This window comes from Corvus kubaryi, unplaced genomic scaffold (genome assembly GCF_017639235.1).
Source record: "Corvus kubaryi isolate FWS band 111438036 unplaced genomic scaffold, C.kubaryi_AGA036_p1.0 71, whole genome shotgun sequence".
Classification (NCBI taxonomy): domain Eukaryota; kingdom Metazoa; phylum Chordata; class Aves; order Passeriformes; family Corvidae; genus Corvus; species Corvus kubaryi.
In genome coordinates this window covers 590557-604780 of record NW_024582059.1, presented here as the reverse complement: position 1 = coordinate 604780, position 14224 = coordinate 590557, and the positions used below count along the sequence as shown (strand labels likewise).

Here is a 14224-nt window from a genome sequence, read left to right as displayed (position 1 = left end):
TCTCTGGATAAAATTTGTTTTCCAATTATTTCAAGTGTGGGCTATGAAGCATTACTGTGACTGGGTAACTAAATGGCAAGAAAACCTGTATTTTAAATGCAGTGTGCACCAGTCTGTGCATGGTGTGACTGTGTTCTGGGGAGTAGAGCTGGGGCAGCAGCAGGCCCATAGAGGACTCATTTAATTTTATATAGGATATGCCCATATCAAACTGGGCCAGCATGTGCTGTGACAAGGCATTATGAAGGCAACAGCATACCTAGAAAAGATGCCCAAGAAAGTAAAACTCACTGGGAAAGGGCTGAGACCTATTACACACATGCAGGTGCCAAGAGGGCACACTGCTTGGAGAGAAGTTGTAAGGGCTCATTTGGTTAAACCTTAATACATTTCTGCAGAGCCCCTGCAATTGTATTATGTATTTTTTTTTCCAGGTTAGATCTGTGGCTCTTGCAGGCTTCGGGTGATGCTTGTGAAATGTTAATCGGAGCGCAGTACACTGAGCAAAGGGAACAAAACTGACTGTTCTGACTGTTCTCTCAAAAGAGAGAATGCCAGCAGATATTACCATGAGTGGAGTCACACAAGAATACTGACATGCTGTCCTGACTCAGTTTAGCATGTCTGTATTACGGCATGCTAATGCAGCCTGACAGGATGTCATGCTTCAAATCTGACAGCACATGCGGATTAGCCGGTGCCATTTTCCTCTCCCATTCAGTTACAGAGCTGATCTATTCCTCCACAAATGTACCTGTACTTGTCTCACAGCCATCTAAAATGGTTGAGAAATGTCTGTTTCTGAGTCAGTGTAGCTTTTTCACCCCCTTCAACACCCCCAACATCTTTTAGTAGAAAAATATGAATATCCTAGCAATAAGACTGAAAATCTTGCTTGAAGCCAAAACACTTGTTGAGTTATGCTGTTACAACCTTTCAACACAGTAAGAAGAGACAGAAATTACTTTTCTTTTTGTTTGTTGAAGTTTCTTTTTTGGATGATTTATTTGTTTTGTAAGATTGAAGAGGCACCTACTAATGACCTTTTAAGACTGGCATCATTTATGGCAGTAAAATCCCAATAGCTGGAGCACTGTGTTGAGGACAATGGAGAACGTCAGTCATTACTCAATGTGGTGCTTCTCAAGCCATGCTCTGTGAATTCTCCTCTTCCTCTCACATTTAGGGATCAGGGTGATGCTGAAAAGCCTTCCTGAAGTGCTTATACTAGCCAGGGAGCAAGTACAATCTTGTTACTTCAAGACAGGAGAAGAGCTCCTTACTCCAGTGGCCAGTTATTTTAGTTAATCCTCCACCCTGAAGACTCAGAGCAGCTGTGGTTGTACTCAAGGAGAGGAGGAGAGAGCAAAAAACTTTAATTTGCTCCATCTCCCCCTACCAACAAGTCTGGGAGACACCAGTGGGAAAACTGCACCGTAGTCCGAGGTGGGAGGCAGCAGCAGATGCTCCCCATTACAGCAGTCAGGGCAAAATGAAGGGATTTAGGATACAGCTTGAAAAGGTTGGTAGCAGTTACATGATTTGGTTGCTTCTGCTAATAAGCTTCTGAACTTGATTTTCCAGGAAGGTCCTTGCTGCTCTCTGGTATTATGACTTTGTAGTGCTAAATAGGTCTGGAATGTGCAGAAGTGACGTGATTCTTTCTGTGTTTCTTTCAGAAGATGGCAATCAAACCACTACTGTCAGTAAAAGCACTTCTGCAGTAAAATCAAAAGCTGGTAAGAGCTCCAATTCGCTGTTATCTGGTGTTCTGAAGATCCTGTTGTCTTTCTAGCTTTCAGCTTTTCCAGCTTCTGGGCAAAATTGGGTGAATTATTTCTTACAGGCTGATTGTAGAGCAATGTATTTCCCTGAGTCTCTAATGAAACTCTGTTGCAAATGAAGGATCGAAGTATCTTAGTATGGAGCCAGTTAATTTAAGCAGGCTACGCTTTTTTGTTTCAGGTGAAAAAGGTTCTGTGAGTTCCTAAACTCTCAAGGAGTGGTTCAAATGAGACCAGAGAGTAATAAATTACCAAAGACTGCCAGTTCAAGAAGACTTAACAGAGAAAATACTTGTTTCAGACATTAAAAATCTGTGTTTCTGGTCTACAACCTCGACTGTCACATTCAATTCTCTTTATTGTGCAGCTTTGTTATGAAAATGTATGAAAAATCAATATTGACCATATTTCAATTATGTGAACTCCTTTATTAGTCTGAATGTTGAAGACTACTGCATCCAAGAAGTTATACGTGTGAGAGAAGAAAACATGGACACAGTATTCTATTTTTTTATATGAGTCTGCTGTGGGGCTGAAAGCACTGAGATTATGAAGTATACACTTGAAGTGCTAGTAATGGAGGTGGATAAGATGCAACCAGGTGAAATATGCATGTATTATGTTTGTTACAGCAGAAGATTTAGATCTATTCAAATTGTGTTGCAGTTCTTTTATGGAGTTCTCGAAAACCCTGATGTTTATGTCTGTTTAAAAGACACTTCATAAAGGCCCAACACCTCACAGTGAATTAGCTCTTTGAATGTTTCACTGAAATTTTTCTTGCAGCTTTTTTTCATGGAAGGGAAAGCAGTGTTGGTATTTATGCCACTATGAGAAAAGCATTAGAAACCCAGTATGAGATTAAAGCAATTTGTGAGTGTGGAACAAGGGGGAGGCATTCCTTGAGGCATTGCTATTCTAGGTGAACAGCCAGAAAACTGAGAGCAGAGAAAGAGAGTATGAGTTATATTTTAAAAGTTCCAGTGTGAATGTTGCATTTAGAAGTACTTAAGTCATATGAGAGAAAATTACATGTAATGCTTTATTCCTGTTCCTTCATGTATGCCATCCATTAAAAATGCTAGAAAGGGTAGTAGGTAGGTAGAGGTACTAGTTGTCAGGTATTTACATGAGCCTCTGTAGCTCACAGTAGCACTTCCTGTTTGCCTTAGATTACAGAATTGAAAACTCAACTCTTAAATTGGTTCATTATGGGGTTTTTTAGTCCAGATTCCCTGGCTGTAATTTGGTAAGTCCATTCCTTTGAGCAAGTGCCAGGGGTACATGGAACCTGCAGGATGCCATCCATACACAGCAAGACAAGGTGATTTAAACTTTGCTATTGCTTTAGTGATGTTTGGGCAATTCTGCTCCCATCTGTCCATATCAGCAGTGTCTGGAAAGGGATCCCTGCTGCCTGCAGGAGCCCTTTCCCCTCCTCCAAGTCTCACTTCTCTTGAAGAGAGAAACAGGAGCCACCATACAAAGGGCACCGAATTCACCCCAAGGAATATAATTTACTAGAGAATACTATTCATATCACCCACAATGTCCTAAGCGTTACTGTACTCCAAAGAGGAAGGCCTGGTGGGTGCTCCTTTTTCCCCAGAAATCTGAGTGCAGAGGAAGAAGGTCTAGGAAAGCTGGCCAATGAAGAAGACTCAAATGTGTCTCAGGGTGGGCAAGCACAGAAAAAAATTGCCCAAACACTAGTGGAGTCTGTTCCCCTTCATCTCTTTACCTGTGATCTATAAGCTGTATTCCCACGTGTCACTCACACTTCTTCATGGAGATTTTACATCCCTTCTCCTCCTAAACAGGTATGCAGCAAAGTGCTGCTCAGAGGGGTAGTCTAGCAGCACAGTGAACCCATCCATCCACACCAGGCTCCTTTCCCCTCACTTCTTCCCTTAGAAGTCACACCAAGCACCTCTATATAACCCCCAAAGATCATGTGCCTCTCCTTTAGGGGCTGGCTGGAAGGTACAGTGGCTACCTTTCAGTAGGCAACTTGCAGATTGTTCACAGGCCAAATCTCCCCCTGAAATCAACCCTTTCAATCGTCTTCCAAAATATGTGGGTAATAAAGCTCTGTAAGGGCCAGCCTTTAAACAGGAATTCACTGCCTTGGTAAGAGAACACAGCTAGAAGAATGTGATTTTTGTTTTAGGCATGATAAAATAAATCAATAATGATGTGAATGCCTTTCTTGCAGTAGTGGATCCTGTGAATACGACAGCTTCACAGGCAACATCATTGACAGCGTCAGTGCTGGCAGCAAGTTCAACCAGAGCTGCAAGTGAAACCATCACAAGCAGTAAGTGAAAATCTCCAAGTTAACTGATGCTGTTCTAGTGATCATTGAGGAAATTAAGCAGGAGTGTCTCTTGGTTTGGGAATTTGTTTTACAGAGAGTGAACTCTTTGGTGAAACCTTGCAGATGTGTGCAGGAGCTTCTGTTTGGTCAGTCTTAAAGGAAGCTCCAAGCTACGCCTTCCAACTGCATTATCACAGGCTTGTCTTCAGTGGGATGACCCACCTATGGGACAGGGAGTGGCTTTTTCTGCAGTGAAGGGGACCCTGCCCCTGTTATTCTTGAATTTAAATTAAATATCGTTTTGATAATTTAAAATCAGGCTGCAAGCAGGGCAGTTAGGTGTGTTTTATGTGTGTTTACAAAATTGAGGAAATAAATTGAATGTCTTTCCTATGTTAGACTCCACGCCTCCTTCAACTGATGCTACAAAACAAGCAACACAAGGTACAACAGCACGACCACCAGTGGTGACTTCAGCAGCAAATACAAGTTTCAGCACAGCAAACAGTAAGTGATGATTTCATTGAGCCATTTCTGATTCATTCTATGCTACATTTCTGTAGAACTGCGAAACAGTAAAAGGAGGTCAAAAAGAGAGTAGCTTGGTGATTGGTGATTTGGATTTGGTGATTTGGGGAAGCAGAGCTATTCATCCTACCATATTATATATCTTTAATGAATCTTGCCCTAGAATCCCCCACAAAGAAAGTTACACCTTTAATTTGTAATGGAGGTGGTCTGAAGCCATTACACTGGATTTTAATCTCCCTGTAATTGAGAGAGATGTATTTGGAACAGTTTTAATTTTTTACTTTCTTCTTTGTTTGGGTTTTTTTTCCAATAAACATTTAGTCAAAAAAAATTATTCTTTGTGATCAGAATGGTGTCAAAACAACACCTCCTTGTTTCTTATTTTTATAAGAAACTTCTATAAGATACTTTTATTTCCCATAAATCTTCGGAATACCATGTGTGTTGGCCTGGAATATCAGATTGGATTTTAGAAAAAAAAAGAAACACAAAAACAAACAAACAAAACCCCCAAATAAATAAACAAAAAACCCACAAAAACCCCAAACAAAAACCCAACCAAACAAAAAAATCAAACCCACATACCCAGCAAAGTAGTTGGGTTAATTTAAAAAAGTATAATAACATCCAAAAGAACCTTCGTAAACTTAAGACGAAATTTAGTCTCCCTTGTTTGTCTGTGATGTGCACCGTAAATGTTTGCTCCAGTCTTTTGATGAACCAGAGCTTTGAAACACTCATTTTTTTTTAATATTTAATTAACTAAAAGTTAAAAATAAACCCTCCAGATATTTATCTCGGTAGTCAGTGGCACACCAATGCACTCAGAATTGATGTTTATAGCATACTGAACTGTGACAAATTATTAGAATGTGACTTCTCTTCCCTTGGCTAGTTTGCCTAAAAAGGGACTCCTGTGAAGCAGTCTGTACGGTTTCTTTGTGCAGATTTTCCTTTAAAGCCACCCTTCATGGACCCAAGCCTGCTAAGCTGCCTGGAGAACTATTCCCCTTTCGCTTTGTGGTTTCATTTTCTACTGATGCAGCTTTCCTGCTGTGCATTGTGTAAGGAGTGGTCTGACTGTCAGCCCAAAACCTTTGGGGTTTTGGCTTGGCTTTTAAATGCCAGTGTCAATGAGTCAGAGAATACATACAGCCTGGCCAGCACACAGGCTGCTCAAAGAGATACCAAAGGCCCCAAAGAATCTCTTAAAGCTTGCATTTGTGACGCTGCAGGCCTGTCAGAAGCCCACAGCATGGCACGTTGCATTACGGATGTGATTCCTGGTCCTTTCAGCTTGGCAGAGGTTCCTGGCTTGTGGGTACCGGAGCAGCACAGCCACCTGGAACTAAACCTTGGTGACAGGTAGAGCTCCCAGCAGGGGAAGGAAAGCTAATGAGGAAAGGCATGCCTGCCAGTGCAGCTTAGCTCCAGCCACTGCTCTGCACTGAAAAACTGGTGCTGGGGGTACAGTGGTGCTGGAGGTGTGATGGGCCTGGGCAAGAAGCTTTCAGCAATGTGCTTCTTTTCCACTCCTCTTGCATTCTCTTCCCATCAGCTAGAGTTTAGTCCCTAGCTGTTTGTGTTGTGATTTCGTTTTAAAACTCCTCATTTAAGCTAAGCACCCTCCACCACCAACTTGTGATTAAAAAATGCTTGGTAAATTAACCTAAAAACAGGGCTTACATGTCTCTCAATCCCCTTAGTAAGAAGGAAAACTGGGACAGTGTGTCCTGGACATCGGAAATGCCCTAAGTTAAAACAATGTGTATCATCTTTTAATGCAAAAGTAGTCCTTGGAAATATCTGTATGTGAAAACAAATTTTAGTGGGTTTTTAAGACTAAATTCTGGTCTACATTTCAAGAAAATCATAGCCTTGGCTTCAGCACGAAGGAGTGGGATGGGGCACAAGGTGTTGGTGTTGGGACAGGGCGTGGCACAGGGGCTGTGTGTGTGTGACTGGCCTTGCAGAAAACCCTCAGACCCCTCAGCCACCATCGGGCTGCAGGCTACAGCCATCCTTGCGTTTCCACCCCCTGCATGGGCACAACAGGGTGTCCCTGGCTTCCCTGCATCCTCCCAGCCCCTGCCGGCATCCCCGGCAGCAGCACCGGGCTGGGGGAGCAGCACTCCCTGAAGCCAGCACAGGCACAGCAGAACTCCTGCTCTCAAAATGGACAGGAGAGGAAAGTTGGCTGCTCTCTTTTTCTTTTTCACTAGCACTCATTTCTCCCCTTTTTTGCACTGGCTGTATGAAACTGAGGCAGAAATTGGTGGTGCCTTTATGACACTTCAAAATTTACTTTTGCTACATCTGATTTTTAGTAGAAAGCAGGCACCTCTGTTGTTTTGTAATGGAAGTCATCCCTTTCTCTGCTTCAATCCCTGCTAAAAGCTTCAGCAAGTGATTGCATTCACACAACTAAGATTTGACAGGGCTTCCTGTCTCTGCTGCAATTTCTGTGGCTGCTGTCTCCTTTTATTATAGATCCAGGAAAAGCCCCCGGTGCTCCATACACTGAAATCATGCAAACATCTTTGTCCTTCATTTTTTTTTAAGACTTCAGTGTTCTTTTCCTCTGCAGGCCACAAGTACAATCTCTCCTTCTTGCCTTTCTGCCCTGTTTATTGTATTAGAAGCCAACATTAGACTGATCTCCTTAGCCTTCTTTTTTATCAAGATAAGGTGTCAAATCCAAGAGTTCGCATTAGTCAGTGACCTCACGCGTGTGGTTCAGGCCCTTAAAACAAGAGTTTATATGGTGTCACACCACAGAAAATTGCATCTGCAATCAGGATTTCGTATCCTGGGACACTTGAAGTTATCAAAGGGAATAAGAAATGAAATGCAACAAAAAATTCTGTTGTTCCTCCCTTGGATACGGAGCAAGCATCTTATATAAGATCAGTACTCAAGATGTTAATTGACAAATAAGAGTGGATTTTTGACTGTTGTGTTTCTGAGTGATGTCATCCCACTCTTCTGGATAATGATACATTATGGTGCAATGGTATATTAACTATTAAATAGTGACAAAGGGAAACAGTGGAGGATTTAATTTTTTTTTTTTTTTTTAATCAAACTACTGGTAATTGAAAAGGAAGTTTTACTTCAGGAACGCTACCAGAAAAGCATTATGCTAACAGGTATTGCTCAATTTTCCTCAGGTTGTTAACTCATACTATAGGTAAACACTGAGTATAGTTGGCTGCTGAGACATTTATGCAGTGACAAGTTTTAAAATACGTATTTTAAAATACTTTGGGGTTTTGCTTACCAGAAAATATAAAGCTGCAGACAGCAAATGCAATCAACTATGGATGTAAACATTAAAACTGAGATCTGTTTGGTTACCTCCCTAGCCAATTTCCATTCCTCTGAATGGGCAAAAATGTCATTGGGATTAATACAACGGGATTTTTCAAAGCTTTTGTGCGGTCATTAATGCAAGTGGCTTTTCAGGCTTATGGGGGCAATGTGTATGTGTGTTAATGCTAAAAATACGAGCTCAAGGGAAAAGCTTTAGTCTTCCATCTAACAAAGCTTTTGTGCTGGTGTTTTAACGTGGTTTGGGTGGAGTTCGTTTTGCCCCTTAAAAGTCTTTTCTTGGTTGATTAATTGGTCAAGAATGGTATCAACACATACAATACAGATGTCTATATTCTTTGCAGTGCACAGAATATACGCAGAGTATTTGTGGGTTACTTGAAGCATCTTACAATGTCAAAGCTAGTTAGGTAACAGCTTACCATAAAGAAAATTTAAAGTACTGTAGGGAAATGCCATAATATATGTGGATTATGCATAGGTTAAGTAGAAAACCATGCTAAGATCAAGTGAGGATATGTGTCGAATTTCAGCAGGTTAAAGGGAATGAAGTGTTTTCAGAGCACAGAGAGCAAGGAAATTCCTGAAGCTCAGACAGCAGCTTTGCAGAGCAGCTTCAGGTTCCCTGTTGTTGATTATCCCTTTTCCAAATACGTGTTAACACACTGTCATTTATCTTATCAAAGTATCAGCAGGGAGAGCTGCATCACCACCAGAGATTGCTGCTGCAGCAATCATTCCCATGTGGACAGCTATTTTACACTCTATACTGCTTTACCATTTTTATTCATAATCAGCTGTTGACAACAAACCCATTAACCGATGATGCGGGCGCTTTTGCAGCAGCAGCAGCTGCAGCCACCCTTCTGTGCTGTGCTGCTCTTCTGCAAGGCCAGGCCTCCCCCTGGCAGCAGGCAGGAATCTCCGCTGCAGCTGGCTGAGGCGAGGCGCACGAATGCCTGCAGCGATGTGTCAGCGGGGCCGACAGCACTGAGTCACGGCGCAGAGCCCACCGCCTGCTCCCGCGTGGAGCGCGGCCACCGCAGCGAGGGCTTGTGCTGTCTCCTGCCGCCGAGATCAAATTAAAGCTCGCACAGAGATGAGTTACGGGATTTACCAGGCAGGCAGATCTCTAGCAGCATTCCGTACATGAGCAGTGGCTGGGTGTAGATGCTTCTGTTCCCACAGGCTTTTGGTGCAGAAGCTGTCTCATCTGCTAAATGTGTTGGTGGTAGAGCCTGTGCTGTGCATCAGGCATGAGGCTTGGTTGCTGCTTAAAAGCTGCTTCAAAGCCACGAGTCAGCAGAGAATTTGGTTGCTAGGATTTAATTTTGCAGTGGAATTAAGGGAACCGTACCCACCAGGTTGCGTTTTTCGTCTTGGAAGTGGTGAAAACTGGCACACGGATTTTTGCCCTGTAGCACATCTACTTCACCCCTTCACAGGGAGCACTCAGCCTGTTCTGCAGTCTGACAAAATAAATGCAATAAGCTTCATGCCAAGCCCTAGGTAAAGGTGTAAGTCATACTTCGTTCATACCCGGTGCTACCTGGGTCACTGGAAGAATCTCACCCAATTAAAATTTTTAAAAAAATAAAATGGAAATGCCATCATCCCTCCCCTCCCGATCCCCTGCCAAGGCATATCCAGTGCACAGCCCGTGTTCCTGAGAACAATCTGTTCTCACAGCTCCTAAACACAAGAGGAGCACCCGAGGCTGGGTTGCTGCCAGGACTGATAAGATGCGTGGAATGAGTGATCCCCATGGGAAAACAGCCCTCTGGGGGGTTTCAGGGGAACCGGCTGCCTCCCTCCTCCTCTCTCCCACACACCTGATTGTTTTGCAGTGTTCACAAAGCATATTTGTGTTTGAGTGTCTCTGCACATGAAGGCCTACTGTTATTCCAACTTACTTTTCATTTTCCCATGCAATCCTTTACTGACCTATGACAAGGGAGCCACAAGATGGCTGCTGTTACTGCTACAAGCCTGTGCATTTTGTAGGGAGAGGTAGGTACCTCAGGTTTCTTTCCTTTTTAAAAAATTGATCTCAGATTAAAATTTGACATATAAAATTTGAGTCTGAAGCCACGACAATAAGACTCAAATGTGGAACAAGTTTGCTTTTCAAGATTCATTCAAAGCTTCCATGAAGAGAATGTAGAAATTGTTAACATTCTCAGATCCTTGCACTATACTATAGTAAAAAATGAGGTACAGGGGCTTTTTATACTCATCTCTACTGCAGGTTAGACTTGCATGTTGAAGGGGTACAATGCTGAAGTTTCTGAAGGAAGCTGACATGAAATTCTGCTTCTCATCACTAGAATCCCACTGAAAGTTTTAGGCACTTAAGCTTGTTTTGCATAATTTTCATGCCTCAGCCTTGAAAGACACCATCCCTGGCTGCCCAGCTTCTCTCAGTTTCCAAAGTTATATGAATCCCCTGACTCCAGCAGCTCTAACTCACTCTTTCTTAGCTTACTGGAAATTGAAGCTTGCCTTTCTAAGGTACTGCATCTAATGAACAAGAGGGGAAGGGAAGGACCAAGTTAAAGGTGTGTGGTGGCAGAATAGGGAGCTTTGGGTTCTTCAAGGGGCCAAACTGGTAATCAGTTTCTAGATAAATTGTGTGATGAAGCATTCCTCAAGATTTATATATTGTATGTGTGTGATGTTGCTCGCTGACTAAAACATGTCTTAGAGTTGTTTTAGTTTCAGTGTTTAAAATTCATATGAAGAGGCACTGAAAATAGTTTACAGCTCAGTTGCCTCTCTGATTTATATCAGACAGGAAGTATAAGGTTACTCTTGGGCACCTCTATGTTTTATTCAGTAGGCGCTGTCTTGCCTGTTGTTATTCTGAGGTTTGAGTATAGACGTAGGAATTATGGGCAATGCTGGAATATTTTAAATTATTTCTCGTCATTCAGTGACCTTCAGTTCCATGGGCTCAGGTTATGCCTTGCACTGTTGCTTGGCCTCACCTTAGGCTGTAAATCTTGTGACACAATAGCCTTGATCTCCTGTTGACTGATTGAGAGCAGAAATAAGACAATTTATTTTTCATACATTAATATTCAGGGATATGTTATTTCCTAGGCGTTAACAGCACAGAATGAAATAATTAACTCTTTGCTTAAGTGCAATCCCTTCAACTTTATACAGTGTCACATTATGTGATAGTTGTAACTGAAGCTTGATTGATTGATTGATTTTTAAAATGAAGGAAAATATGGAGGGCAGTAAGTTGAGCTTCTCTCTTCTGCTCATGCTGCTCTTGGTGCAAGATTGTCTAACTATTCTAGGCTCCCAATTCAGAGCTCAGGGTTGTCTTCTGTCACAGATATGAGGCTGTTTCTCTTGCTACAATGTGCTTTGAAGATGCCTCAGCTATGCCAGTGGTAACAATTCCATAGGGATGATTTGTTCCTTGAGAGGCAGTTACCAGAAGATGTAGTGCTTTCTTACCTTAAGTCTTTTCTGTGATGGTCAGAGTGTTTGTCTGAGGAATGGTCCAGGATCTAAGACAGTGCTTATGCAGGTGCATCTTAGCTGAACATCTCTCTAATTTCCAGCTACACAAGCAAGTGGAATGCAAGTGGCACAAAATGGGAGTTTGGATGCTGCATCTACTATGGGATCTTTTTCTTCTACAGTCTCTACAGAAGGAAGCACTTTTGCTTCTGGAACCTCAGGTAAGTCTCAAAAAAATACACTTTCTCTCTCTATACAAGCAGTTAAAATGATGCAAATAATTTTGAGTCTTTTCTTCTTTTGCTGTGCTTCGTTCTGGAATGAGGACCACATCTTATTCATGCAGGGTACACTATGTCCATGTCATCTAGCCCTGAAGTTCTGTTGAGTGATGGGTGAACTTCTAAACATTCAGTTGAGATATGTGGTGTCATTACAGGAGGATATAAATTACAAGTGATAATAGTGATCTTCATATATGCTGTGTGAGGTCATTGTGTAGCATTGACTGTCAGAGGAGGTCATTAAGATAAATTCTCCGTCTGCAAGGCAGAGGAGACAAAGGAGAAAATAGCTATAATTTTTGCAGTTGTTAAAAAAATCTGGAGAGAAATTTAATGCATATTACCAATTAAATTATGTTGTTCAAAGTACAACGTGGTCACATGCAAGGTCAAAAATATATTAATTCTTCCCAACTCCAATTTGGTTTTATTGTTTTTCTGGGTGTGTTTTGGTGTATGTATTCACTAAGAAACCCTGTGGTGAATGCAGATCCCAGGTCATATGAATGATCATCTGTTATGCTTCTAGCTGGCTTAGCTTTCCTAGGTTTTGAAGAACCACTTGTTCAGGTTTTCTTAAGGTCTCTTGGGCCTTCATTTAGTACTTACTCTTAGCTACATGTGTGTAAATCCAACAAGGATGCTGTCATTGTTTGAATATCCCTACTATTATTATTATTGTTTAACATCCCCCAAGGGATACAAGACTCTGTTTACAACCCCTGGATTGTGTTTGTGGGAGATAAGCACGTGTGTGTACTGTGATTTTTCTCATAAAGGATAGATTTGGATTTGAAAGTGGAGCAGTATCATATGCTCAGTATGCATTGAAATGCTTAGAAGCATGGAAAAAGATTATAAGCATTTTAAGGAAGTTAAAGTCAACTCAAGGCCAGTGATTCAGAGAGAATTCTTTGCAATTATTTCAATAAGCCCATTCCCCATAGTGCACATACTGTGACCTGTGGTTACTTGGCTTTCCTATTAGGTTTCATGTCTTTTGGCAAATACAGGCATAGTATGGCAACCTCACCATTGGTGTACTGCAATAAAACAGTAAATTACAACATTTTTAATTAAAAGGTCTCTCACACAGGTAAATTCTCCAGGTTAAAATTAAATTTGAATGCATATCTGACTATGTATCGTGTACTGAATTACCTATTATGCTGTGTGTACAATTACATTTTACATTTAAAATTCATCAAGAAAGTTTTACAACCTTCCTGGGGTCTGTTTGCAAAAGTCATCATCTTACTCAGCTCACTCTGCTGTAAAACCAATAAATCTTCTTGAGCTCAGAGACTACCCGAGACGCCAGAACTATAATTGCCTGGCTGAGCCAGAAAGAACCTATCTATCCAGGGGAAGTCAGTCTAGGTATCATTGGCATAGCCAGTGCTCCGAGTTCCCATAAAACTGCCATTTCAAAATCACTTCTGCCCACAGCAGGATTTCCACGCTATCACCTTTCCTGTCTCCTCACAGCACCAGCTCCTTGCTTCTTTCTTGGAGCTTGTATATGCAAGAAATCCCCTTTCTCACCCTGATGTGTTAGGTAGCTTATCCCAAATGGTTGCACCTCAGACCACCCTTGCTCCCTTATTCTCTGTATGTGTTAAAGGCTTTAAGAAAAAATATTTTGGCTCCTTCTAAACAGATCCCTTCTCCTGTGTGCAATTGCTCAGGCCCAGGGGAAGCCATATGCTGCACCCTGATAACTTTAAAGCAATGCAAGTGTGAAGCCAGTTGTTTCATCCTGTGCTGAGGCTGGAGGAAATGCCACCTCTCTCCCTGCCATTCGATTATTTATTGCTGGGTCTCCAGAATTTTGCATTCAGGGGCTTATATAGGGACTAGATGCCTTTTGTTCACCAGAGTAGAGGCTGTGTGCCAAGGCTGCAGCCTGTGGGAGATACCTTCAGCTTGCAAGCTATGCTATCTGAGCCACGTCTTCTGTGTGGGAGCTCAAAGGAAGACAAATTAATGTGAAATGGATCCAAACCAGAACATTTCTATTTGGTATGCCCAACCAAAATAATTCAGCTGGCTAAATATGTTTAGTTTTGAGACCATTTTCCATTTTTAAAAAAATGCCATTTTGGTGAAAGTTTCCTTTCTTGATTCAGAAAAAGGAGAAAGCACACTTTGCAGAGAAATTTCCAATCATCCATATCAAAAGATCAGGGTGTGGGAGGAGTGCTACAGAGAGCTGGAGAGCGACTGAGATGAGTGGGGGAGCTGAGGAAAGAGCTGTAGGAAGCTGTAGGAATATCAGAGAACGGTATTACTGTATTAAAGGAGATTGAAAGCACCAGCCACAGAGGAGGTGCTGCGTAGTGCTCACCCAGGCTAGAGGGGGCAATCAGGACTGTTTTTAGCAAAGAGAGCAACCTGCATGCGTGCCATTGACACAGGCACTTCTTTAACTTTGGCTGTCATGTGTAATATACCTCCCACTCCTTCTCCACCTCCACAGAGGATTGCTTGCTAATATTTAA

At 41.9% G+C, this 14224-nt stretch overlaps 1 protein-coding gene across 11 annotated transcripts in view; it reads left to right on the top strand.

Moving 5' to 3' along the window:
* The window catches only part of EMCN (endomucin), a 55246-nt gene that overhangs the window by 14494 nt on the left and 26528 nt on the right, over positions 1-14224 (top strand). For 8 of the 11 annotated variants that reach the window (XR_006019887.1, XR_006019885.1, XR_006019882.1 and 5 more), the window contains exons 2-5: positions 1680-1739; positions 4000-4101; positions 4501-4608; positions 11541-11660. Coding sequence is in view for 4 of the 11 variants with exons in the window: in XM_042049717.1 (XP_041905651.1) it covers positions 1680-1739; positions 4000-4101; positions 4501-4608; positions 11541-11660 (390 nt within the window). In the remaining 7 variants the exon portion in view is untranslated. Of the gene's footprint in view, positions 1-1673; positions 1740-2218; positions 2386-3998; positions 4102-4500; positions 4609-11540; positions 11661-14224 lie in introns of those variants that run through there. The other 3 variants (XR_006019886.1, XR_006019884.1, XR_006019883.1) reach the window with 3 other exon arrangements.